Genomic DNA, 27,678 nt, shown 5'->3' on the forward strand with positions numbered 1-27,678 from the left:
ATTCCTCTCAAGGCCTGGGAATCAAGGGCACCTCACTGCCTCAGGCCCCGAGAAATGTAAACAACAGTGAGTTGGGGGAGCAAACTTGGGGTGAATGACTTCATTACCTGAAGCTGTAATTGGAGGATTAACCCCTGATATGCAAATGGACCAAACCTATAAAAGTATGGAAACCTGTGACCTCCGGGGGCTTCATCTGCCCTGAATGTACCTGAAGGCCCTCCAATAAACATCACTGCTTTTATTCTCTTGATTCGGTCTGGCCTCTGTTTTAGGTAGTCCCAAAAGGCATCACCATGGCCGAGGTCCCTGGGATGGCCTGTGGGACACACAGCATTCCCAGTTCAACCCAGCCTCCTTCACTCCACCCCAACACCCACGGAATGCACAGCGCTGCCCTGGCCCAGCTCCCCGGAGGAGCAGCTTTTACTGTCCAGTCCTTATTCAGATTTTGCTGCACTTCTCCCCCTCCCCTTGGCTCCCCCTGCATGTGCAGAATCTCTGGGGTGGGCTGGCCCCAGCTGGATGTTGGGTGCTCACCAAAGCTGCTTTATCAGTGCCCTCTGCACTTGGAAAGGGGAGAGAAAATAAAGTGAGAGGTGAACGAGGTGAGATAAACACCGGGAGAAATCCCTCCCTGGTCACCATCACGGGCATAACAGACTGAACCCGGGGATATTGATTGAATTTATTGCCAAAAAATCAGAGCAGGATAATGAGAATAAAATAAATCTTAAAAACAGCTTTCCTCCACCTCTCCCTCCTTCCTGGGCTCTCTGCTCTGGAGCCAGGCTGGGAGAGCTGGGGGTGTTCACCTGGAGAGGAGAAGGCTCCAGGGAGAGCTCAGAGCCCCTTCCAGGGCCTAAAGGGGCTCCAGCAGAGCTGGAGAGGGACTGGGGACAAGGCATGGAGGGACAGGACACAGGGAATGGCTTCCCAGTGCCAGAGGGCAGGGCTGGATGGGATCTTGGGAAGGAATTGTTCCCTGGGAGGGTGGGCAGGCCCTGGCACAGGGTGCCCAGAGCAGCTGGGGCTGCCCATGGATCCCTGGCAGTGTCCAAGGCCAGGCTGGACATTGGGGCTTGGAGCAGCCTGGGACAGTGGGAAGTGTCCCTGCCCATGGCAGGGGTGGCACTGGATGGGCTTTGAGGTCCCTCCCCACCCAAACCTTTCTGGGATTCTCTGATTGTTCCCAGCTGCTTCACAGCCAGTCCAGGGCAAGCTCAGGGCACCTCCGAGCCCGGTGCCAGCCCTCAGCCAGGTGAGTCTCCTCAGGGCTGGAAAGGGAGCAGCTTTCTGCAAGAGACACCTGAATAAATCTGCAGCCCTTCCTGCAGAGGCCTCTGAAGGATTCCTGGCACATCCCAATCTCAGCAGCACCGCCAGGACCAGGTGGGAACCTTTTGCAGAGGGGATTGATGTGTCAGGCTGGAGCGGCGCTGGGATGATTTACAGGAACAACTCGTCCACGCCGACCCCATTGCTCAGGCAGGAGAGGCCTGAAATGTGAGCGAAATCACGGAGCAGGAGCTGCGAGGGCCATAATTCACTGCTGGGAGAAGCAGCATCCGGGGGAACTGCACCGCTGGCGGTGCAGGGGTGGATGCACTGACAGAGGGGGAGCTTTTCTGTCTCTGCCCTGCCCAGCCAGGCTCTGGCGCAGTTTTTCATGGCAGGAGGAGCAAAGCAGCCCATGGAACCACACAGACACTCAGTGCCCTTCCCTGAACTAACGAGCTCTGGTAAGGAGCTGAGCAGCTGGCAGAGATGGAGTGCCCTACCTGCTGGGGCTGGAGCCTGGCACAGCTCACACCAGGGCCCAGGGTCAGCCAGCAGCTCCCTGCCATGTCCTGTGACCCTGCAAAGGATCCAGGGGTGGCCAGCCATGCCTCCGTCCTCTGGTCACTGGGCTGGGCCTGCCAGGTGCTGGCCCCATGCGGCTTCTGAGGTGCTCTGGTACCCAGGGCACACCCAGCTGCAGGGTGGAAACCAGACCTGGCACATCACCTGTGTGAGCTGGGAGGGGCCCACAGGGATCACCCAGCCCAGCTTCTGGCCCTGCCCAGACACCCCAACAACCCCACCCTGGGCATCCCTGGCAGCGCTGCCCAAACGCTCCTGGAGCTCTGGCAGCCTCGGGGCCGTGCCCAGCAGCCTCTGGGGGAAGAACCTTTCCCTGCTCTCCAGCCTGAGCCTGCCCTGGCCCAGCTCCAGCCGTTCCCTGGCTGCTGTCCCTGGCCCAGGGAGCAGAGCTCGGAGCTGCCCCTCCTCTTCCCCAGGAAATTCCTCCTGTGGACACCTGGGCTCCTTCTCTCTGTGCTGCCCTTCCTGTGGAAGCTGAAGAGTTCTGGAGAATGATCCCAGTCCCACCTGCCACAACTTCATGTCAATGGCTAATATAGCTACATGTAAAATATCTATTTTATATTTCTATGTATTTGGTGTGCAAGGTAGGATGATCCAGTCTTGGCACTCTGTTCTGCTGGAAGAGCCACTCTGCACAGAACGTCTCTGCCCACTGGAGTGCATCAGTTCAGGTCCTGAAAATGGAGCAGGAGCTATGCTGGGTGCCTGGATAAATCCTGTCAGCACAGATCATCCTTGTGTGCTCCCCTGGCCTAGGAGCCCTGCTCATGCAGAGCCTCCCAGTGCCTCCCAGTCTGCAGGGGCTCTGTTCCAGCTGCTGGAAATGTCCAGGAGAGACATTTGTGGTCTTGTGGCTGTGGTCTTGGTGCCCTTCACACAAGTCAACAGGTAGAAGGTGTCAAACATAAACTTTGTCAGTAGTCCAGTGTTGGTGGGTCCGGGGAGCCCTTTCAGTTCTGTATCTGAGAGTCTGCCCCATGGTGTGCCCGTGCCTGGCCTCAGAGCGGGTGGAGGCTACTTCAAGCAGCTCTTCTGGTGTCTCTGAAGGGTGACTCTTCCAGAGGGCCAGAGGGATCGTTATCCACTGGAGCAGGTGATGTTCCCTCAGCTGCTGATTGCCCAGGCTGCACTACGTGCCCACATCTGCTCCCATCTCCTGTGAGCACAGGCAGTGCCAGAACTCGGCAGAGACACAACACAGAGTCCCAGGATGGTCTGGGTTGGAAGGCACCTTAAAAGATCATCTCTTTCCCCTTCCACTAGAAAGAGAAAAAAACCTGGTCTTTTGGTGTCCTTCTGCCTCCTTGCTCCTCTCAGAGATGGTTTCAGATGCTCCCAGCCACATCAGACACGGGACAGGTGCAGCCACAAGGCTGTGGAGAGGAAAGGTGAAAAGCCTTTACTGGACCAGCACAAGATACACTTTATTCAATATTGGGATTCAGGAGTCGATTCCTTTAGGCTCTATTGAAAAAGAAAGAGGTGGGTGTGAGCACAGCAAAGGGCAATGAATTCCCATTTCATGTGCCCTCACATCCACCTCTCCCTTCAGTGCCCACAAGGCCCAGAAATGTGCCCTAAATCCTTTGGGGCCCATGTGCTCACACCCCGGGTTCCAGAGAGCAGGGAGGGGCTGGCACTTTGAGAACAAGACTCCCAGTGTGAAGGAAGAGAATTGATCCCAGTGTGATTAGGCAGTAGGTAGAGGCAAAACATGTAATTATCCAGTCAAAGCAAGGTGTCCTCACCCCGGGGAGCGCTGGCTCCTCTCCAGAGCCGCACAGAGTTGCTCCCACTGCAACTGCCAGCACCCCAGCTCTGCAGGAGATCTCCTGCATGGAGCCCCCTCCTTCACCCAGCTCTTGCTGGACAACCCCTTGCCACGTGGAGAAATGGGAAGCGCAGGTGTCCCACACGAGGCACAAAGCAGAGCCGGTTTCCTGTGCCTTGTCACACGGGCTTGGGAGCAGAGCTGGCCCGAGGACACTGTGGAGCATCACAGCAAGCCAAGGTCACAGCCCCACACTGCCTCATGGTGACCTCTGTGTAACAGCTGCCACGTCGAACCAGCCCAAGGAGGTGCAGGGAGCTGCAGGAGGAGTCAGGCCCAGCCTGTGCAGATGTGCTCGCTCCGTTTCCAGATTAACCTTTCAGAAATGTCAGCCAAACAGCCGCCGCCTCCCTGGTACAACATGGAATTTTTGGGCCTGTGACTACAGCTTCAATTAACTCCTTCAGTGCTCCTGCTCACCTTCCAGCCCTCTCCCAGGAAATTCCAGCTCCAGGGTCCTTTCTTCTGCGGCCATTTTGATGCCCTGCACGTCAGTGACCTCGCTCTCCTGCTGCACCACTTGGGATGGCGGAGTCAAAGGGCAGTGCTGAAACAGGAGTGCTTGAAGGTGTGCTCAAAAGGGAGGAGCAGCACATTCCTAACCTGTGGCAGCTGGGCTGCCACTGCAGGAGTAGCAGGGCAGGGTGGGATCATCCTCCCTCCCAGAAGATGTCCATAAATCAACAACAGAGTGTGCTGCAGCAGATTGCACAGGAATGTTCCTTGTCTCTTCCCAGAACTCACCTATCCTGGCATTCCCAGAAAACCCTTCTGTTCCTTCAGAGCAGACCTGCCATGGACTGGCCCAAGCACCCAAGAGTGACCCAAGTGTCCCAGCTGGGGCCCTGTGGGCACAGTGCTCCTCTGGCAGCGTGGTCATTAAGTGTTATCCTGTTCATTACACGTGTACAGGGCTCCTGGAAAATCCAGGATGGGCAGGATACAGCTGGGAGTCACCCAGAGGAAATAGAGGGAAGGGGGCAGGCAAGGCAGAAGGGGTAGAGAAGGTCAGTGGATGCCTGAGCTGGGCTGGAGGTGTGGGAAGGAAGAGGATTAGGGAATCATCTCTGCACTTTTGCATTCTGGAGGAGCAGAAAGTGAGTGGCCAGAGGGAGCCCCCTGCCCTCCCCAGGTGCCACCTGCCCTCTCCAGGGGGCTGGAGGAAGGGGCTGCAGGCCCTAGGCTGTACAGAATTTCACATCTGCACAGTTAGAGGGTATTGGACAGTTCTCCTGGATCGTTTTCAGATGGGATTTCAAGGATCTAGTGAAGGTATCCCTGCCTGTGGCAGTAGGATTGGAACCAGATGAGCTTTAAGGTCCCTTCTAACCCAACCCATCCTGTGATTCTGAGCCCAGGAGCTTGGGCCAGCTGAGGCTGCTGGCACAAATAAAGCCCACACGTAGTAAATCACCTCCATCTGCCTCAAGTGTCCAGTTGGGTGCCTTTGGTTGTGTTTCCTTTTCCCACAGATGATTGTGGGGTGGGTCAGTGTGAGGCCCCCACAGCCTGTGGGTGAGGTGAGAGGGTTATCACACACAGGAGAAACTGAACCCTGGCTCACCTTGGAGTGATGCCTGCCTGGAAAGGTGGAAACTGCACAGGCCTTGGAGGATGTGGTTGTGACACCAGCCCTGAGGGCAAGCTGGAAGAGGTGGCCAATACTGGGGGGACAAAGCGTAAGTGAGGAATGAAGGTTCAACAGCATTTCTATACCTGGGGTACGTAGGTAAAGACAAATACACACACTGTAAAATGCCAGGATGGTTTGGGTGGGAAGGGACCTTAAAGCCCATCCAGTGCCACCCCTGCCATGGCCAGGGACACCTCCCACTGTCCCAGGCTGCTCCAAGCCCCAATGTCCAGCCTGGCCTTGGACACTGCCAGGGATCCAGGGGCAGCCACAGCTGCCCTGGGCACCCTGTGCCAGGGCCTGCCCACCCTCCCAGGGAACAATTCCTTCCCAATATCCCAGCCAGCCCTGCCCTCTGGCACTGGGAAGCCATTCCCCTTGTCCTGGCACTCCAATTCTTGATGAAAAGTCCCTCCCTGGCTTCCTTGTAGCCCCTTCAGACCCTGGAAGGTGCTGTGAGGTCTGCACACAACCTTCTCTTCTCCAGGCTGAACAATCCCAACTCCCACCCTGTCTCCATAGGGGAGGGGCTCCAGTCCCCTGAGCACTTCATGGCATCCTTCGGACTTGCTCCCACAGTTCCATGTCCCGTATGTTGGGGGCACCAGGACTGTATGCAGAATTCCAAGTGGGGTTTCACATGGATACAGACATACACACACATTGTACATGGATCTGGTGGTAGCTGGACCTCTGACTAGCAGGGACAAAGCCACCGCCTCTCTGTACTGCGGATGTTCAGCTTTCCCTGGCACCATCCTTCCCTCCTCCTTTCCCCACTGAGCAAAGGAGTTCACTTAATAAAAATCCATCTTTCTGCTTCCCAGGACAGCTGCAGGTGGGATCTGCCCGTGTGGGAGCCCTTGTCCCTCCAGGACAGGGAAGGCTGCCGGAGAGCTCAGCAGGGTGGAAATCCAGCCCTGCTTCATCTACAGCGTAACTCGTGCTCTTTGGGTAAACTGAGGCAAGCTGCTGTCCCTCCTGCCCGCGGGAGAGTGATCCCAAGGGGCAGGGATGGCGGGAGGGCTCAGCCACAGAGAACAGGGAAGAGTTCTCCTTCGGGCTGTACCCAAGGGGCTCTTAGACATCCTTCCCTCGGGAAAGCAGCAGCTCCGCACCTGCAGCAGCGGAATCTGGTGAGGAAGAGGAGGCACCGTGGGTTCGGGTGTCTCTCGCCGCCTCCCCGGTGCGCAGATCCAGAGCAGGGAAAAACATCTGCCGAGGTGTCCGGTGCCTCCCGAGGGGCTCCGAGCCGTGGTCCCCGCGGCCCCCGGGGCGGTGCGGGCGCGGCTGCGGCGGGAGGTGGGGAGGAGGGAGCGGGCCCGGTGCCCGCCGCCCGGGCGTCCCTCTCCGTCGCTTCCTTTAGGTGGCACCTCTCCTCCAGGAATGAGGCTCCCGGCCCCGCGCAGCCCTGCCCGGGCAGCGGCCGCGCACCGCGGGGGCTCCGCCGCGGAGCCGCCGCCGTCGGAGCGGCCCCTCCTCCCCCCCGCCAGCCCGTGCCCGGCTCCCCCGTCCTCCCGCTCACTCCTCCAGCCAGTAAATCCGATCTAGGCTGATTCCTCTCACGTCAAACCACATGATCCCATAAAACATTCATCGCCTCTCCATCCCCGCTCGCTCGCCGCTCGCTCCCGGGATACAGCGCAGCCGGCTCCGCTCTCCGCCGCGGGATCCGCCGCAGCCCCGACCCCGTGCGTGCGGCGGGCGGGCGGGCGGAGGGAGGAGGAGGCAGGCGAGGCGAGGAGAGGCGAGGCGAGGCGAGGCGAGGCGAGGCAGGGAGGGGGAGCCTCGCCTGGATGCTGACTCCAGCTCGGGGGCTGCTCATTCCCCCGATGAGCGAGGGCGCCGGCACCGGGAGCGCCCCCCCCTCCCCGTGCGCCGCCGCTCCCCGCTCGGGCTGAAGTTTGGCACCGGGATCTGTCCCGCTTTCCCAAGGATTGTACCGCTGCCGCTCCACTTTGCGCCTCCAGACGTGCCTTCCCCGACCCCTAAGATGAAGAGGGCGATAGCTGAAGGTAGGTGCGCCCCGGCCCCCTCCACCGCCGCAGCTCCCCCGGGCTGGACACGGCGGCCGCGGCCCCAACTTCGCCCTGCGCCGGGAACTTCCCTCGCTGCAACTTTTTTTCCCCGTGGCGTCTTCGGGAGCGACCGAGGTCCCACGAGGGGAAGAGGGGCCGGGCGCCGGGCCGGGAGCGGGCGCTGGGGCCGGGAGAGGCGGCGGCGAGGGCGCGGGGGGAGCGGGAGCGCCGCGGCTGCGGGAGCGGAGCGGAGGCGAGGCCGGAGGGGGAGCGAGCACCGGGCACGGCTCATCTCCAGCCGCGGAGCACGGCAGCGGGATGGAAGGAGGACAGCGGGGTGGAAAGGGAGCAGCGGGATGGAAGTGGAGCAGCAGGATGGAAGGAGGACAGAGGGATAGAAGGGGAGCAGCGCGACGGAAGGGGAGCAGCGGGCTGAGCCCCCTCCAGCCGCCGCCCATCCTCGGCTCGGCTCGGCTCGGCCTTGGGGTGACCGGGAGAAGTTGGTGCCGCCGGGGGAAGCGCATCCCCAGCCCGCATCCCGCGGCGGAGGGGGCCGGGACGGGCGGCAGAGGGGATGGGGCAGCCCGGCTTCTCCCGCTCCCAGCCCGGCCGCCGGGGGAGCTCCGGCCCCGCTGCCCGAGCCCGTCCCGCTCGCGGTGCCTCCGGACGGGGAAGTTCGCGGAGGGTCCGGGCTCCCCGCAGGGACAGCGGGTCCCGGGGTGCGGTGCGGGCTTCCCGCAGAGCCCCCCCTCAGGGTGCCCCCGCTTCGTGCCCGGGAGCCAGGGGCTGGGAAGGGCGGGGGGTGCAGGGGCTGGACCCCCTTTCCGCTCGCTGCGCCGCGGGAGAGGCACGGAGCATTCAGCCTGGCACAGCCGTGGAACCAGCCCTTTTCCAGGGACTCCGGCGATAATCTTTGCTTCCCGGCCCCCCGTGTGCGGGCTGGAGCTGGGGCAGGGCTGGCACAGGGGCCGGGGGCTGCGGCGGCTCTCGGAACCCCCCGGTCCCGCCGTGCCCTGGCCGCTTGCGGAGGCTGCGGGGGGACCAGGATGCGGCCCCAGCTCGGGAGGGACACTGGCGGCCAGGCTGCGGGCTCAGCCCGCTCGGAGAAGCGAGTGCCACCCAGGTGTGCTTCCTGGGAGCCCAGCCCACGGATTGCAGTTTTTAACTGGAGGGATCAGCCCATCGTGGGAGCTCCAGGGCTGGCCGGGCTGCTGGGCAGGGGAGATTTGGGCATGCGGAGCCTCTGGCTGCAAGGACTCTGTTCCCAGCTGTGCCGTCTCCAGCTGGCTTCCCGTTCCCGTCAGCGACACAGATATAATTCTCTTTTCCTTTCTATTTTGGAGGGCACTCTGGCTGATTTATTTGTGACTATCAAAGAACACATCCAAGCTGTGATCCACACCGCACACCGCCTCCTTGAGAGGCTTTGTGTCGATCTGAAACGTGAAATGGCCAATTTATTCCTGGTTGGGGAACACCTTGGGAGCAGGCTCCGGTGCCAGCTTCTCCCCGGGCCCTGGGGGGATCCTGACATCCGAGCCTCCATTTGCCGGGTGCAGGAGTTACCATCGATCTGAGCCCGGCGGCTCCGTGCCCGTGCTCAGCCCGCCGGTGCCAGGCTGTGCCGGGGGCTCTTTGTCACCCATGGGGCTGGCGGTGCTGGCAGAGCAGCGTCCAGGTGCTGGGTGTGGTACGGCCACCCCGATCCCCTCTGCTCCCATCCCCGATGCTGCAGCACTGCTCTCCCCACACAGTGACATTCCCGGCAGCCGCCAGCATCGTGTGGAACAACACAGAGGATAATGAAATATAAAAACCGTGTTACAACAGCTTTATTTATAGAACAAGGCTTGGAGGGGTTTGGGGTTGAATTATTTGGGTTTTTGCTGCAGTTTATGAATTGCTCCTGTGAGAGGCTGGGGAGCCTGGCTTGCTGGCAGGTCTGGCTGGAAAGTCCTTATGAACCTGGGAGATTCTGTTTAGCTGAGTGTCCATCCTGCTGGATCTGGACTACATTTCCCACTGTGGGCTGCCAGGATGCTTCAAGTGCCTTGTAAGCCAGAAATAGCCACCAGGGGCAGTTGGACAGGCAGAGCTTTCCCTGTTCTCAGCACTTGCTGCTTTATTAACACAATTCATTTTTACTGAAAAAGGGCTTTCTATGCTTATTCATTTTTATTTTAAACCCGAATACAAATCCCTGTAATATGAGAACCTACATCAACATCACCGATATGAGAGCAGCTCTTTTTTTTCCTCTTGAGAGAAAACACCATTCATTGCATTATTCTGTATTTCCTGTCTTTATAATGTAAATTTTTTATCGAGGGGCTGCTGCGTTTTCTGGGCTTTGTCCCCCCTTTCCCAGCATGCAGCCCAGCCCTCAGACCTGTATTCCATGGGCCCACCAGAAGCTGTGTTTGGAGAGGTTTTCTAAAGAGGAATGTGCTTAAAGAGGAATTTTAGGGCAAAAAGGTGGAGGTGCTGTTGCACCACTCGGTGCCTGGGCATTGAACTGGTGCAGACGTCGTTGTTCCCTGCTGGATCTGGGATGTTTTCCCAGACAAAGCTGGGCCAGAGGATGAGTTAATGAGAAGCAGTGAGAAAGTGCTGAGGGCTGTGAGCAGCACGTGCTGAGCTCCACCAGCACAGGGAGCTGAACGAGCCGGGCCCCCCATTAGTTCCCTCCATCCCGAGCTCAGGAGCTCCGGGCCTGGCTTGGGAAAACCTCCTGGGAGCCTGTTGTGTCCATAAAGGAGTGGGAAGGAGCGGGAGCCACTGGTGGGAAGCAGCAAGGGGACAATTTGTTACACAGCGTGTCTGCCTCTGCTCTCCCCTGCTCCCTGCCCTGCTCCAGGGGCCTGGAATGAGAGGGCAGGGGAATGGTTGTTGCTGCATCCACTCTTCCTGTGGAGCTGGAAGCTGGCAAGGGACCCGGAGTGCACGGCTGAGATCCCACATTCCTTGTGCCAGTCTGTGGCTGCTGACACAGGCCCTGTGCTGTGTTATCTTCTTCTGGACCCAAAAAACGACTTTGGCCATTGAGCCTTCCAGAGGAATAACCAAAATCCACAAAATCCAGCAGCACAGATGTGAATTTTCCATGTTTTTTGTCTCGGAAGCAGCGAGGAGCCTGTGAGCTGGGGGCAGGGAAGGGACTGATGCTCCGAGGCTGCTGCACCCCTGCATGCACAGCGCTGCTGGCTGAGGGCACTGGGGCCTGCCCTGGGAAGGGCTGGGCCTCCTTCCCTTCCCACCCTCCCGAGCCATGCGGAAGGAGAGGGAAAATCGCCTGAGCCTGCACACAAAGCAGGACAAGGAAGATTGCACAGAGCTGAGCTCTAATCTCTGCTCGGAGCCTGCCCCCGGCTGCTGTGCCGCGGCTCGGGCGGCTCAGCCCCGCCGTGCTGGGAGCCCATCCTGCTGGAAGGGCTGGAGTGCAGCCCCGGCGCTCACCCTGCGGGGACAGGAAAGGAGCCGCTCTGGTTACGTGTGTGTCCTCTTCCTCTTGGATTTGCAGTGCTCTCTGCTGCTGTCACCTTCATTAAGACAAATCTTCGAGTGCCAGGCGCCTCTTTTGATGTTCCTAAAGAGGTTTTCTCTTTACGCAGGAGGCACGGCCCCAGTGGGACAGGAGTATCCTGCACCGCTGCAGAGGGGCTGGCAGAGGCAGCACCTCAGCGTGGGGCCTGTGAGGGCTGGGAGTTTCTGGGAGGGCTTGTCCTTCCTGGCCGTGTGGAAAGCTCTGTGCTGTGTCCCGGAGCCGGATGGATCCGTCTGGGATTTGTGAGTAGTCAGGGCTTCTCCATCACAGACACACAGAGGTGTGGGAGGGAGGAGTGAGGCTGGTGACACACAAAGCCCAGCTTCTCCTCCCCTTTCCTGCTGTGGTTGCAACTCCTGGAGGTTTCCAGAGGCTGAGGGAAAAGGGGACAATTGTACTGAAAAGTCTTAATCAGCTAAAAGAGGCCGAGGGTGGATCCTGCCGTGCTTGCGCAGAGATGCCGAAGGAATTCGTGCAGAGTTTGCTCAAATATGCAAACTCACCTCAGCCTGAGCTGGGTCTGACTGAGGCTGCTGGGGCACACCGGAGTGGGAGTTCGGAGTGGCTGGTTACCCTTTGGGTGGTGTTCAGGGTGGGGGTGTGGGCTCAGGGCAGTGGCACCAGGTGACACGGGTGTTCCCCTTGGGCTGTGTGCAACTCACGGCCCGGCCCTGCCTGTGTGGGCAGAGCACATCTCGTGGTGTGGCACAGACTCTGACCATGCTTGCTTTGCTTTCAGAGTGCTCCTAGAAGGCCTCTGGAGTCTGGTCTTGGTCCTGCATCTGCCTTCTGTGTATCCTTGACCAGGTCAATGAGCCTTTCTGTGATGTAGTCTCAGCTTTTCCAGCTCTGTCCCTCGGAGAGTGGTGCTGAGTTATCTCCCAGGGGACCCAGGATATGCTTAAATTCAGCCCAGAGCTGAAATGTGGAGGTCTGAGCAGTCACTGATCACCTCTTTAGCAGTGACACAGTGTCAGGTGACAAGACTGATGATCTCCTGAGGGGTGTTGCTGCATTCACAGCAGGTTCGTGTCTCTAGGCTGGCCCACCTTCCTCCCAGCCTTCACACTGGAGCTGATCAACAGCACCAGCAGATTTTACACCATTTATCGTCCCTCTCCTGGAACCAGGGGATTAGAAAAGCACTTGAGTTTTATTTGGAATCCTCCCTGGTTGTCAAGGAAAGCAGAACACTCCACAAGCACGTGCAAAGCATCAAGGAGGCTGGAAGCAAGAAAAAACAAACACTCCAGTGCTGGGATTTTTAGTTCAGTTTCTGGAGGGCTCAGTAGTCCGAGGCATCACCCTGATGACTCTCCAAGTGGGTCAGTGTTGGGTCCTGTCTGCATGGGTCAGGCAAGGCACGGCTCAAAATATTTGCTTTCAAGAAATCATGGAATATTTTGGAGGAAGCACCTGGATACACCTGGAGTACCTCTGGAGGGATCTAAAGAACCTCTTGCTCAAAGCACAGCTGATTTCAAAGCTGGGTCTGATTGCTCAGGGGCTTGTCCTGTCCAGCATGGAGATCTTCCCAAGGATGGATGTCTTTCCCAAGGATGGATGTCTTCCCAAGGATGGAGATACCCTGTCCTCCTCCACAGCTCCATGGCCTGTCTGGCCGAGGCAGCCCAAGCCCTTTGTGACCTGGCCTGGGTCAGCACCACGGGTGGGGTGGGGTGCCTGGCTCTGTCCCTGGGCGTGGCAGGGCTGGGGCCGGAGCGATGGTGAGCATCGTGGTGGCTCCCTGTGAGTTCAGAGCAGGTGCTGGGGAGGTATCGAAGAGGGGTCACAGCCAGGGATGGTGGCAGGGACGCTCAGGATCCAGCACACCCTTGCAGACGTTGTCCTGTGCCTGTGCTTGCTTTGCTGGCTGCTCCTGGGCATGTTTTGTGTGGACTGGTTCCAGCCGCCCCAGCTTGGTGTCCCACATCGATGGTAATTAAAGCAGAGCTTCCCTGGAGCTCTGGAGTCCTCAGATGCACCCTGTGCTGGAAGCCTTTCCTGACACCCTGCAGGGGCAGGGACCTCTCTGGGGACACACAGACCTGGCCAAATCCCAGAACCCTGGAGGCGCTGGTGGGAGGGTCCAGAACAGGGCTATTGCTCCTTAGCTCAGGTCTGCCATGGATTTCTCTATCCAAGCTTTGGAAACCTCCAAGGCTGGAGCCTTGCTGGCCTTTCCCAGTTCTGGAGCTGATTAAAAAGCTTTTCCTGATGGCTGAACTGAACCTCCCAAGCTGTAGTTCTTGGCTGTGGCTCCTTGCTGTGTCACCTGGCCACACAAAGGTGTGCTTGGCTCTGCCGTCCTTTCAACTGCCTTGGAGTAACTGGAGGCTGGAGTTAAATCTCCCTTCCCCTTCTCTTTGCCAGACCCAGCTATCATAATTCCCTCTGCCTGACCCTGTAGGACATACTAGGATATATATTAGGAAGGAATTGTTCCCTGGGAGGGTGGGGAGGCCCTGGCACAGGGTGCCCAGAGCAGCTGTGGCTGCCCCTGGATCCCTGGCAGTGTCCAAGGCCAGGCTGGACATTGGGGCTTGGAGCAGCCTGGGACAGTGGGAGGTGTCCCTGGCCATGGCAGGGGTGGGATGGGATGGGCTTTAAGGTCCCTTCCCACCCAAACCAGTCTGGGACTCTGTGGTTCTCTGGTTCTATGACATTCTATCGGCTTCTGGTCATCTCTGGTCATCCTGGGCTGTGCCAGCCCTGGGGTGGCAGCAGGAGCAGGGCAGGGCCCGTCCCCTGTGCTGGCACTGCTGGGGCACCTCCAGTGCTGGGGCAGCTCTGGGACCCTCCTGACAAGAGAGACCTGGAGGGGCTGGAGCGTGTCCAGGGAAGGGAACGGAGCTGGGAAGGGGCTGGAGCCCCAGGAGCAGAACTTCCTGCACTTCCTGTCCCATTAATGATGATATTGCTTCTTAATGCTGTCCCCTTTCACTCAGACATTCAAAAAGCTCTGACATTTGGGTGCCCAGCACATGATTTCTCTCTTTATGGTGCTGAGGAGTTATTTAGCAGTGGGTCAGAAACATCTGAAGGAGTGTAGGGTTCCCACCCTGCAGATCTCCAAATCACCTGTGGGATGGGATTTGTTCCCTGTGCTGCTGCCCCAGTTCCAGCCCAGACAGCCAAGGACAAGCACTGGATATGGACTCCTTCTTCCTTCCAGGATCTGCATCCTGAGGGGACCCAAACCCTTTTGCCCCATGGTGCTTGTTTTGCTGTTCACTCCTGGAGCTGACTCACAGAAATGTCCTTGTCCAGCACTTCTGTCCTCGATCCATGGAGCTCTGGAGAGTCCTTGTTGTCACCTGTGCTCTGATCCCCATCCCCAGCTGCAATTCCACACGGAGGTGGGAACAGTCTGGAGAAGGCAAATGGATACAGCAGTAGAGAGGGAGGTTCACTGCCTGGATGGGAGTTTCCAGCCCATCCCAGCTTTTCTCCATCCCATGGGAGCTGGACACATTCCCTCCCATGGCTCTGGGAATCCTGGTGCCTTTCCAGCACTTTGTGCTTTGTTTTTCTCTCGGTGCTGTGCCTTCCTCTGGAAACAAAGGGATGTTTGCATTCCAGTGTGATGCTTCCCTTTCTTCCCTGAGTGCACGGGATAATTACAGTGCCTTGCACTAATTGATCCATTATTAGCGATAATTCTGATTTACACCGTGCTTTAGGAAGGGGCATTTCTGTGGCAGAAGTGATGCTCTAATGTCACACTCCGCAGTGACTTGTGATGTGTCACCTCAGCTCCCGTGAGCTGCTCGTGGGGGAAACGGGTTCACTTTTATTTTTTTGTTAAAAACCAATCTTTTGCAAGAACCATCTGGCTGCCAAATTCTCCTCCCGGAGCTGTGCGGTTTGCTGGGAGTTCATTTGCGTCTTCAGCTACTAAAGAGGAAGTAAAAGTGACTGATTAGTCTGAGACTGGGACCATTCACATCAAAGTGACAGATTTTGTGAGCTGGATTTGGGGAAGTGTTTAAAACTGGTGTGTTTTCATTAAATTTTGAAGACTGTGGGCAGAACTGTGCTCTCGGCGCTGCAGCTCAGCGCTCAGCCCTGCACCCTGGGTTGTTATGTCACGGTGAATTGTGGGGCTGTTCAAATTTGCCTCTGCTTGTTTGATGACTTTAAATATTGATTTTAATTGTGCATCTTTCTTAAGGCAGTGAGTGATGGTGGGAGCCACGGACAATAAGCCCTGTGCACAACACAGCCACGTGCACCAGGAGCTGGGAACTCAGCCTGGCTCTTCAGCAGAGGGGAGGAAGAGGAAAGGAAAATATCTTTGGAGGCCCCAATTCAGCTTTCCCTGCTCCCGTGGGGGCTGTGTCAGGGATGTGCCATGAGCTGCTGGGCAAGTTGGGCTCTCAGAAGCCTTTTGGGGGTGCTGGGGTAAGGCTGGGAGGGCTCCACACCTGGACCAGAGGGGTGTTTGGAAAGCCTAAGAGCAAATCCGGATTTGGGAACATGGGATTTGTCTCTGCAGAGAGAAATGGTCACCTGGAAACCACTGGGACCTGTAGGACTTGCACTACAAGGATCTGGAGGGACAGGACACAGGGAATGGCTTCCCAGTGCCAGAGGGCAGGGCTGGATGGGATCTTGGGGAGGAATTGTTCCCTGGGAAGCTGGGGAGGCCCTGGCACAGGGTGCCCAGAGCAGCTCTGGCTGCCCCTGGATCCCTGGCAGTGCCCAAGGCCAGGCTGGACATTGGGGCTTGGAGCAGCCTGGGACAGTGGGAGGTGTCCCTGGCCATGGCAGGGGTGGCACTGGATGGGCTTTGAGGTTCCTCCCAACCCAAACCGTTCAGGGATTCTGGGATTGTACATCCATGACTCTGTGGCTCTATGATTCCATGGTTCTGGGGCTCTGTGATTCCATGAGAAGAGGTCCCTGTGGCTGCAGCCTGCACAGGGAAGGCAGTGGAGAAGCCCCTTGGCTCTCCCCCATCAGCTGGACAGGGAATGTGCTCTGCCCTGGGAGAGGCAGCGGCTGGGCTGTTGCTGCTGGGAGATGAAGGGACCCAAATGTGAGTCACTGGGTGCCCGGGCTGGTGGCACCTTGGCAGGGAGGTGTGCATGTGTCAGAGCTGGGCCTGCCCCTTGCCAGGGACACCTGGCAGGTTCCTGCACCAGTGGATGGTGACAGGACAAGGAGGATGGTTTTAAACAAAGAGAGTGGTTTAGATTGGATGGTACAAAGTTCTTTGTGCAGAGGGTGGGCAGGCCCTGGCACAGGGTGCCCAGAGAAGCTGTGGCTGCCCCTGGATCCCTGGCAGTGTCCAAGGCCAGGCTGGACATTGGGGCTTGGAGCAGCCTGGGACAGTGGGAGGTGTCCCTGCCCATGGCAGGGGTGGCACTGGATGGGCTTTGAGGTTCCTCCCAACCCAAACCGTTCAGGGATTCTGGGATTGCACATCCCTGTGGCACTGGCATGTGTTCAGGAGCAGTGGGGGCTGTGGAGGGAGCAAATCCCTCTTCCTGTGCCCAGGTTCCTTCCCAAGCACACATCCTCATGGACCTGGCCCTGATCAATGCTCTCCATGGCCATGCAAACACGGTTAGCATTGGCTTTACACTAGAGGGCTGTCTGTCCCTTTCCCTTTGGATCGCAGTCCATGTGCTGGGAATGTTCCTATCTGCAGGATCCCTCAGTTTGACAGCATCCCGTCCTGTCCTGGGGTGTGTGCTGCAGGCTGGTGTTTGCTGCTCAGCCCTGCTCTCTGTGCTGCTCAGAACATCCCTGCCCTGGGCTGGAGGCGCTTTGGAGCTGTTTGCCCGGGTGAAGTGGAGCTCTCTGGCTCTGTCCCCCTGGCCAGCTCGGCAGGAAGCAGCAGTTTCCAAACAGGTTTCCTTCCCCTGCTGTTTTTCCAGGCCCCTTTTGCTGGTCAGGAGTAGAGCACTCAGTGCTAGCACAGGGATGCTCTGGGCTGAAAGATATTTGGGAGCTTCTGCCTGGAAGTTCAGCTGGGACGGCTCCTCTGGCTCTCCTGTCACCTGCAGGACTGGGACTTCTGTGGGGACATTGCCACCATGAAGGACACTTGCTTTGGTCGACAGCTTTCATGGAATCACAGAATATCCTGAGCTCGAGGGACCCACAGGGACCATCCAGCCCAGCCCCTGGCCCTGCCCAGACACCCCAACAACCCCACCCTGGGCATCCCTGGCAGCGCTGGCCAAACGCTCCTGGAGCTCTGGCAGCCTCGGGGCCGTGCCCATTCCCTGGGGAGCCTGGGCAGTGCCCAGCAGCCTCTGGGGGAAGAACCTTTCCCTGCTCTCCAGCCTGAGCCTGCCCTGGCCCAGCTTCTTGCTGCTTTAATTTAATTGATTTGTTTAATTCTATCCCCACTCACTTTTAGCTCATGTAAAGATAGAACCAGCTGAGATTTGCCTTTGCCTGACAGACCTGGTTTGAATTCAGGCCTGTCCTTAAACCAGGCTGCCTGCCTGGAGAATTCCAGCACCAAACACAACCCCTCAGTGACTCCCATGTGCCTCGTGCCAACTGCATTTGTGACACTGCTTTTTCCTGTTCCTGGATGCCTGAGCAGTCAAGGTTTGTCTCAGTTTGGGCAGAAGTGGCGATAATTGAGAGCAGCCAAGTCCCTGAACCCTACCCAAGGGTCTCCCCAGTGAGCAGGGCTGGTGGGAGAGGGGGAACCAGCTGGGGTAGCCAGGAGCAAGTGGAGGGGAGGCACTGGTGGCACTGGGAGCGCTCTGGGGCCGTGTCCAGCACACACCAAAGTGCAGAGGTTGGTTCTTTGGCACAAGTCGATTTATGAACCCCAGGCACTTCTCTCCCTCCCTCAATTTACCCCCAATGTGTCCTGAACGAGGGGTTAATAATGGTGGTGGCAGTGGCTCTGAGTGGTGGCACTGACCCCAGTGGTGGTGGCACATTGCTGGGCCATGGCGAGAGGGATGTGGAGGTGTTGGACCTGCTCTGCATCCACCCCACCCACAGCTGGGACAGGAGCAGGAGCAGCAGTGGGAGCAGCTGGGACCTGCTGTCACCTGGGCTCAGGACAGCGATGTCCCCGGGCTGAGGGTCTGAGACGGGCCCCTCTGCTGCTCAGGGGTCACTGCTGCAGGCAGCATCGCCTGGCTGTCCCTGTCCCTGTCACCCAGGGCACAGCTGGCTCTGGGCAGGCAGGAGGGCACCACCTGAACCCTCCTGGCACAGAGCTGCTGTGCCCTGCCCATGTGCCAGCCAGGCAGGGCAGTTCAGGAATCACAGAAACATGGAATGGGTTGGGTTTGGAGGTACCCTAAAGGCAGTGTCACCCCCTGCCATGGGCAAGGACGCCTTCCACTATCCCAGGCTGCTCCAAGCCCCGTCCAGCCTGGCCTTGGACACTTCAGGGCTGGGGCAGCTCTCCGGGCTGGGTTCATGGGCTGCATCACTCACCCCACCCTGCTCCCCTGCATTTACACAACTCCATGCAGAGCTGCTGAATCCCCCCTTGGCTGGGTCCATTTCAGGCCACGAAATGGACTTTAGCCCTTCTGGGTGGGAAGCAAAGGGATTCTGCCCTCCCTGGGGCAGCAGGCTCAGCTCCTGCAGGCCTTGATGTGTCAGGTTTGAACCTCGAGTTCCAACATCAGGGGGCGAAGTGAGAGGAGACTTCAGCTGGGCTTGCAGGCAGAGCCTGGCTGGGGGGCTGTGGCTTCATCTTCAGGTGACATCCAAGGTGACATCCTTGGGTTTCATGTCCCCCACAAGCCCAAGGAGCCATTTCTCTCAGACTTTTACCAAGACCCAGTTTCTACCACGACACACATTTTGCTGCTGAGGCTCTGAGGGCAGTGTGAGGTCTGGACATCAGACAGTGCTTGTTTAAACATCATCCCCACTATTCCAGCACTATTCCTGTTTTCCTGAGGCTGCACCCTCTGCTGGGTGCCCCAAGCCCTGGGAAGGGGCTCTGTGAGGGGCTGGGGGTGCTGCTGGCCCGGGATCGTGTCCAGTCCCTGTCCCCTTCTCTCCCAGGCTGGAAAGGAACTCCAAGGCAGCAGCACGGCCAAGGAGAGATATTGGTACCAGTGGCACAATAAATGAGCCCGAGCTGCCTCCGGGGAGGAGCCCAGGAGAGCCTTTCCTTGGCCATGGCTTTCAGTGGGAAATGCTTTGCTTTCATTGTGTTTATTTTTGGCTTTCCTGGAGCTTCTCAAGGCTTACAATTAATCCTGAGCTTCAGGGTGGCCAGCTGGGCTGCGGGGACAAAGTCTGCCTCAGAACACTGGGTTTGGTCATTTCCTGGGGACCTCGGATTTACTGGGAGCTTGGAATAGCTTAACCTGGGGACACCTGGGGCATGTGCAGAGTGCCTTGGATGGAGAGGCAGCTGGGACAGGGGAAGGTGTCCCTGCCCACGGCAGGAGGGTTGGAATGGGCAGGTCTTTGGGTACCTCCCAACCTAAACCATTCAGTGACTCTGTGATTCCATGACTCTGTGGTTCTGTGATTCCATGGTTCTGGGGCTCTGTGATTCCATGAGAAGAGGTCCCTGTGGCTGCAGCCTGCACAGGGAAGGCAGTGGAGAAGCCCCTTGGCTCTCCCCCATCAGCTGGACAGGGAATGTGCTCTGCCCTGGGAGAGGCAGCGGCTGGGCTGTTGCTGCTGGGAGATGAAGGGACCCAAATGTGAGTCACTGGGTGCCCGGGCTGGTGGCACCTTGGCAGGGAGGTGTGCATGTGTCAGAGCTGGGCCTGCCCCTTGCCAGGGACACCTGGCAGGTTCCTGCACCAGTGGATGGTGACAGGACAAGGGGGATGGTTTTAAACAAAGAGAGTGGTTTAGATTGGATGGTACAAAGTTCTTTGTGCAGAGGGTGGGCAGGCCCTGGCACAGGGTGCCCAGAGCAGCTGGGGCTGCCCCTGGATCCCTGGCAGTGTCCAAGGCCAGGCTGGACATTGGGGCTTGGGAGCAGCCTGGGACAGTGGGAGGTGTCCCTGCCCATGGCAGGGGTGGCACTGGATGGACTTCCAGGTCCCTGCCAGCCCAAACCATTCCATGGTTCTGTGATCCTGTTTTTATTGTCATGAGAACCCACCAGCTCAGCCTGTGCCTGCTCCAGCGCTGCTCCCTGCACGGCTTCAGGTGACATGCTTTGGGAGTGAGCCCTGATGGATCAGCTGCAGGACTGGCAGGAGCTGTGCTGGCATCCCTGGGACTCCCTGCCCTGCGTGGGCTCTGCTTTGGTGCCCTCTGACACATTCCCTGCCTGCCTTTTGAGCTTGTTCCATTGGCAAACATGCACAGGGTGCTGGCCGAGGCAGCTCCTGGGTGCTGTGCCCTCTGATCCCTCCTCTCGCTGCAGCTGGGATGGACCCTCTGGCAGTGTTGGGGCTCTGTTGGTCTCACCTGGGTTTCTGAGTGTTTCTGACTTGCTCCTCTCCTCCTAAAATTAAACCTTCACTCTGGCCCATCTGAGCACGACTCCCTTGCCCTTCCCTGCTGCTGAAGCCACCCTGAAGGCTCTGTGTGGGAACAGCAATGTGAAAGCTCCTAAAAGCTGTGGGGGATGAGCGTGGGAGTGTTCCCCCCGTGCTGGTGGGGGATGTGTGCAGCGTGGCTGTGCCGGCAGTGGGGTCACTGGGATGGGCGGGAGGTCCGGCCCTGCTGTCCGGACAACGCTTTAGTGAGGGGCACACAGGGGCCACGGGCCAGCAGCCCCCCCACCACCTCCCCTGTGTGTGACAGGGGTGAAAAGCAGCATGGGATGGGCACACAGCTCGTGAAGGAATGGGCCATGGCTTGTCTGTCACCCAGGAGGGACAGGAAAATCAGGGACATGGCTCTGAAACAATGAAACAAATGCTGAACACAGGGCAAGGACAGGCTCTGCCAGGCACCTGGGCTGTGCTCAGCACTGCATGGGCAGCGTGTGAACTCATGGGTTTGGAGCTGGTGAAAGGCCTCTCCTTGTCCTCCCTCCTCCTCCTCCTTCTCCTTCTCCTTCTCCTTCTCCTTCTCCTTCTCCTCCTCCTCCTCCTCCCTCCTCCTCCTCCTTCTCCTTCTCCTTCTCCTTCTCCTTCTCCTTCTCCTTCTCCTTCTCCTTCTCCTTCTCCTTCTCCTTCTCCTTCTCCTTCTTCTTCTCCTTCTCCTTCTCCTTCTCCTTCTCCTTCTCCTTCTCCTTCTCCTCTCCGATGTGCATGAGGAGGAAATGGAAGGTGTAGATGTAAAGTGGTGCCTCTCCCTTGAAGAATTATGGTTCCTTCCATCCTCTTCTCTCCCAACAGACCCAAAATGCTGAGGACATGCGGAGAGTTTGGCATGGGCGGAGCTCACAGGGGCTGCAAAGGGAGATGGAAGAAGGGGACAGTGTACAGGAGGCAGGCTGGTAACAAAGGGCACAGGAGGGCATTCTGTGAGCAGGAGAGGCCTCCTGGGCTCCAAGTCCACGGCAGGTGCAGCAAGGGCCACATGTTTGTATTTTCAGGAGACCATCCAGCATCCAGCCTGCAGCTCTCCCACCTCTGGCCGGGCTTGGAGAGAGCCCTGCTCCCTGTGGGAATGCAAGCAAGGGTCATCACCAGTGCCCACCAGAGCAGCTCCTCCTGCAAAACCAGCAGCTGGTGCCCTCTGCCCCTCCAGGGACCCTGTTTTCTCCTCAGGTGACAGTTCTGGGCTCAGGGGTATCCCCAAACCTGCTCCCTCTCAAGCAGTGCCACCTCAGTTTGTGTTCCAGAGGAGCTTCCAAGGAGGTGAGACCAGGAAGGGGGATCCCTCAGGGCATAACACAAATGCCTGGAGGAGCAGCCAAGGCTTGGGAAGCAGCGGTGATAGGAAATGATGGATGTGGAATGCTCTTTTAACAATTTGGTGGTGCCAAAGGATTGAAGGATGGGCTCCATGAACCTGGAGGTCTTTTCCAACCTCAGTGACCCCGTGGTTCCGTGACTGGTGCTGAGCTGGGGACCCTCTGCACCTCCCCCAAGGGGCTCTCCCTGAGCCTGAGTCCTGTCCTGGAGAGCCCTCCTTGCTTAGCCAGAGCCAGCCCTTCCCACCCTTCCTTCCCTGCTGGGTGATTCATTCGTGGATCATTCACCTGGATTTGTAACCACTCCGGGAGGTGTTGAATGGGAGCCTTGTGCTGAGCCTGGGGCCTTTGGAGCTCTGCTGGGGACATTTCTGTGGCCTCTCTGGACACCCTGGGGTGCTGCAGTCCCAGGGACACAGCTGGAAGCAGATGCTGTGTTAGCAAATGCAGAGGTGGCTCCACGGCCCTTCCCAGGGTGCAGCCGCGCTGTCCCTCACAGGGGGACAAGGACGTGATGGTGGCTTCCCCCTCCCTGCCCTGGGCTGCTCTACACAGCTGTAGCCAAAGGCTGCTGTGGAGAGCCACAGAATCATGGAATTATTAGGGCTGGGAAAGGTCCTCAGGACCATCAAACCCAGCCTGTGACCAACACCCCCATGGCCACCAAATCATATTGTCAAGTGCCACGTCTGCTCTTTTCTTGAACACCTCCAGGGATGGTGACTCCAGCCTGTTCCAGGGCCTGACCCCGCTTTCAGTGGAGAAATTTTCCCTGATTTCCAACCTGAACCTCCCTTGGTGCAGCTTGAGGCCATTTCCCCTTTCCCTCTTGCCCAAGAAGGTGTCTGGTGCCACCTGAACAGGCCCCTGAGCCCTGCTGGCACAGGCTGTTGGTGCCCCCGTGCCCCAGGCTGGCAGCAGTTCCTCCTGGATATCTGCCTGGCTCTTTGGAGCAGCACAGGGAATATGCAAATTTAACCTTTGAATTTACTGCGCTGTTCTTTTCCTGGGAAATGTCACTGGGGGCACCAAGCTGGGATCGCCTGCTCCTGGGACTGGGGGAATGAGCATCGGTGGCGTGTGCCTGGTTCCTGGGGATGATCTGGCATGGAGCTGGCTCCTCCAGGGAGCCTTCAGTGCCCTGGGAGCACCGGGAGCTGCCCTGCCCTGCCCTGCTGTCAGCAGGGATGGGATGGGATGGGATGGGATGGGATGGGATGGGATGGGATGGGATGGGATGGGATGGGATGGGATGGGATGGGATGGGATGGGATGGGATGGGATGAACACTCCGGTGACCGGAGCCAGCTCCTGAGTGGCAGAGGGAGGGTTGTGTCCTCGTGTCCCCATGGCTGGGGGCAGTGACACATCTCCGGCTGCTGGGCGAGGCTTGGGAGCCAGTGCCGTGCTGGGGAGGCTCCTGTGCTCCATGGATGGATCCAGAGGGTGCTGCTGCGGCAGAGGGAGCTCCCTGTCTGTGTGGAGAGAGGAGTGGAATCGAAGCTGGCAGAGCTGGCAGTGGCTGATGGGACCAGCCCAGTCCAGCCCAGACTGGGATGAAGGGTTGAGTTTCCTGGGAGGCACCTGTGGGACAAACAAAGGTGTGATTGAGGCGAGGCAGGAGTGACTGTGGGAAGGAGAGGAATTTCAGCACCAGAATAACCAAAGCCTTTATCAGCACCCCTGGAGGGCTTTGCTCTGGCTGCAGGACCATCCCAGGGCAAAGCCTCTCCTGTCACATCAGCTCTGTGGCTCCTGGCAGCCCCTGCCAGGGTGGATGTCCACAGCATTCCCACCTTTCTCATGGAATAATTCCATGATTCCACTGAGGAGCGGCTGAGGGAGCTGGGAAAGGGGCTCAGCCTGGAGCAAAGGAGGCTCAGGGGGGACCTTGTGGCTCTGCACAAGTCCCTGACAGGAGGGGGCAGCCGGGGGGGGGGTCGGGCTCTGCTCGCAGGGAACAGGGACAGGAGGAGAGGGAACGGCCTCAGGCTGGGCTGGGGAGGGGCAGGTTGGATATTGGGAACATTTCTTCATGGAAAGGGTGCCCAGGCACTGGCACAGCTGCCCAGGGCAGTGCTGGAGTCCCCATCCCTGGAAAAGCTCAGAAAGCTGTGTGGATGTGGCACCTGGGGACATGGGTTAGTGACGAGTGTGGTGCTGCTGGGTTAGGGATCAGACTCAACAATCTCAGAGGTTTTTTCCAACCCAGACAATTCTGTGATTCCCTGTGGGCTGTGCCAGCTCCAGCTGTGGGTGCTGTGATTCCCAGTGGGCTGTGCCAGCTCCAGCTGTGGCTTTGGGCAGGCAGAGCACACCTGGACAGCTCAGGGTGGGTGGCCCTGGTGCCGTGTCCTCTGCAGAGCGACTTCAGCTGCCACTTCGGGTCTGTCTCTGTGTGGGACAAATGCTTGGGGTCAGCAGGGCTGGAGCTCTCCAAGGACAGGCCAAGACTCTCCTCCAGGATCAGCATGGGCAGCTCTGGTCCAACAGCACCCTGGAAAAGGAGAGCGGGATCCTGAAAAACCAGAGCAGGTGCCAAAATGAGCAAGGCAGGAGGTCCACATGGTGGGTTCCAACAGGAGAACAGATTCATTTCCCAGCTCCCAGAGGGGATTTGGGAAGCAGTAGAGAGTAAATAAGGGATTGGAAGCAATGATAGATACCTTGGAGGTGCCCTTCCGAGCAGCCTGAGATATTTGGGATCGCACTCACACCTCCAGAGGCTCTGGGAGGAGCGTGGGACCCTGTGGATCCCTGGATCTGCTGTGCTCCTGGTTTTTGGCTGCTAATTAGGAGAAGGTCGGAGCTGTGCTGTGTGTGCTGCAGTTCTGTACGGTCAGATAAGAGCAATCACAAATCCATCACAAGGTGTATTCAAATCTCCTTCATTAACAACCAATAAACTCAGCAGTCCCCAGCAGAAGGGCTGGGAGTGCTGGAGAGGGATGTGGGACAGGGATGGGGATGAGGTCATGGAGCAGTGAGGGGGGGGGGGGTGCTGCTGGTCCTCACCCCCCGGAGCAAGGCAGTGAAACAAGGGAGTAGGGCAGGATCCACAGGGCAGAGCTGCTGCTCTCACAGTTCACCAGCAACTTCCAGAGCCCTTGGATCTGCCAGATCATGGAATATTCTGAGCTGGAAGGGACACAGGACCCACAAGGATCATCGAGTCCAGCTCTGAAGTGAAGGGCCCATGCTGGCATTGAACCTTGGTGTTATCAGCACCAGCTGAGCCCACCCTGGGGCCGGGAAAGCATCGCAGGCTTTGTCCCGGCAGTGGGGAGGGGAAGATGGGAGCAGGGCAGGGATGGGTTTCCCTTCCTGTGCAACCTGAGAGCGCCTGGCCAGTGGTGGTGCCGGGGGGACGAGGGGCCCTGCACCTGAGCAGGAACAGCCCGGCCCAGGCCAGGCAGGCTCTGCAAGGTGTTGGATTCTTTACACAAAGGGGAATGGCCCCAAATGCAGCTGGGGATTGGAGCATTTGCTGCTCACAGCAGCGGCTGGTGTGGAACATTCCCTGCCCAGCTGGGAGCATGGCCTGCGACATCCATAGGATTATCCTGGGCCTATCCATAGGAAACAGTAAGAACCAGGTCAGCTTTTTAATGCCTGAGAGAAGAACCTCATCCCAAAGATGTGAGCAAAGTTTATCCCTCTCTTCATGCAAACCATTTTAAGGAGCACCTTTAAGCTGTGATTATGGCTGGGGATGGCCAAGGCCTGATTTATTCTTTACTCAGAGGGTGGGCAGGCCCTGGCACAGGGTGCCCAGAGAAGCTGGGGCTGCCCCTGGATCCCTGGCAGTGCCCCAGGCCAGGCTGGACACTGGGGCTTGGAGCAGCCTGGGACAGTGGGAGGTGTTCCTGCCCAGGGCAGGGGTGGCACTGGATGGGCTTTAAGGTCCCTTCCCACCCAAACCTTTCTGTGATTCCATGTTTCTCTCCTCACTGGCTAACTGGGATCTGAACTGGCCCAAGCACTGGATCAGTTCCTTGACCCCTGGAGCAGCTTTGGACTTTGTATGGGCCTTGACCAGAAGTGTCTCCCTGGCGTGGGACACCCCTTCCTGGTCAAGTTTTCCTGAAACCAGCACTGGCACACAGAGTTGCCACCATATCCACATCTCCTGATTAAAGCTCCCCTCTGTGAAAGGGACTCCTCATTCCCTAAAAAGAGAGGACCCTAAAGGGGTTTGAGCCGCAGGTGTGGTCAATCCTCAGCTGCCAGAAGGAGGTGGGTGCCTGGGTGGGACACTCAGGTCCCCAGCTGTGGTGGGATCATGTCCCTGGAATGCTGTGCCAGGGGAGTTATCCTGATTTTACTCAAGCTCTCCCAATTCCTGTGTCAGCACTGGTGGTGCAGCTCCTTCAGAGCAAGAAGGGAGTTGTTCCCTTGCTTGGTGGGCTCAGAGGCCGGGATGTCCCTGACGAGGTGGCTGACCCTGGGAAGGTGATTTTGGAGCTCCTTGTGCAGCGCTCCTATCCAGGCTCCCTGTGTGCCCCCAGGCTGTGTCCCTGCTCTGTGACAAGGGTCTGGTGCTGAGCTCAGGGACCAGCAGGGCTAAAGGAGACCTTGCCAGGCACAGGGACAAAATCTAAACAATCCCCAGGTAACATCTGAGAGCCCTGGCAGCTCCAGACCGGCGGTTTCTAGAACAGACTCTCCTCTTCACCTGCCCTGGGGCAGGAAACTGCTCTGTCCCCTGCTGGCTGTGCCCCTCAGGAACCCCCATGTCCATCAGTGTCCATTCCCGTCCTTGCACCTTCTCCTGAGCCTGTCCTGGGGGAGCTCGTGGTGCTGCCAGGTCCCGTGCAAGGAGGTTCAGTGGCTGTGAGTTTGTTCCTTAAGGACAGAGCTTGGACCTTGGAACGTGGCCTGGAAATAGCGAAATACCCAAATTGCTGTGCTTTTGTAAAAAGGCTCTGTCTGCTCTGAGCCTTCCCTGTCTCCAGGGGTGTCTGAAGGAGCAGGGGCTGGGTGCTGAAGGCACTCACAGGTTCCTCTCCAGCTGTGCTGCCCTGGCTGGCCCCAGCTGCTCCCCACAGCTGTGTGACACACCAAGTGCCATGTCCCTATCCCAGCAAGGGGGTCCCAGCCCTGGGACCAGCCTCTGTGGGCACCTGTGCTAAAGCTTTCCAGCCACCACTGTCACAGAACCATGGAATGGGTTGGGTGGGAAGGGACCTTAAAGCCCATCCAGTGCCACCCCTGCCCTGGGCAGGGACACCTCCCACTGTCCCAGGCTGCTCCAAGCCCCAATGTCCAGCCTGGCCTTGGACACTGCCAGGGATCCAGGGGCAGCCCCAGCTGCTCTGGGCACCCTGAGATTCCATAATGGATGGATGAATTCTCTGGCATTCAGCTGAGGAAGGACAAGTGATGGGGGAGCCAATTCCTGGCTTGTCCATGCAGAGGCACCTCCACAGGGATCAGATCTCCCTGTGCAGCATCCCGTGGTGCAGGAATGGGAATATCTGATTCCCAGTCAGCCACGTGTGCATGGAGGACGGTGGGGTTCCCATATCTGATCACACGTTGTGGTTACACAAATCCAAACCTGGCAGATGTTGGAGAGGGACAATTTACAGCGGAATGTACAGACACAACACAGGGAATGGCTTCCCAGTGCCAGAGGGCAGGGATGGACAGGATATTGGGAAGGAATCGTTCCCTGGGAGGGTGGGGAGGCCCTGGCACAGGGTGCCCAGAGCAGCTGGGGCTGCCCCTGGATCCCTGGCAGTGTCCAAGGCCAGGCTGGACATTGGGGCTTGGAGCAGCCTGGGACAATGGAAGGTGTCCCTGCCCAGGGCAGGGGTGGCACTGGATGTGCTTTGAGGTCCTTCCCAACTCAAACCAGTCTGGGATTCTGGGATTTTGAGCTCCTGAGCTCTGGGGCAGAGCTGTTGCTTCCCAAATTCCTTCAGGAGCAAACGTGAGCTGCTGGTGCACATTGGAGCTGCAGCTGGAAAGGGAACAGCAGAAGGTTCAGATGGCACTGCCTGTATT

The 27,678-nt window shown here is 58.4% G+C and overlaps 1 protein-coding gene across 1 annotated transcript in view; it reads left to right on the plus strand.

Annotated features, from left to right (window-relative positions):
• Nucleotides 1-6,871: 6,871 nt before the first annotated feature.
• The window catches only part of RTN4R (reticulon 4 receptor), an 83,343-nt gene continuing 62,536 nt past the window's right edge, over nt 6,872-27,678 (plus strand). Inside the window, exon 1 of the mRNA XM_069031113.1 lies at nt 6,872-7,345. Within this exon, the coding sequence (XP_068887214.1) occupies nt 7,324-7,345 (22 nt within the window). The 5' untranslated portion in view covers nt 6,872-7,323. The remainder of the gene's footprint in view (nt 7,346-27,678) is intronic.

The sequence above is a fragment of the Aphelocoma coerulescens genome, chromosome 15, assembly GCF_041296385.1.
Source record: "Aphelocoma coerulescens isolate FSJ_1873_10779 chromosome 15, UR_Acoe_1.0, whole genome shotgun sequence".
Lineage (NCBI taxonomy): Eukaryota > Metazoa > Chordata > Aves > Passeriformes > Corvidae > Aphelocoma > Aphelocoma coerulescens.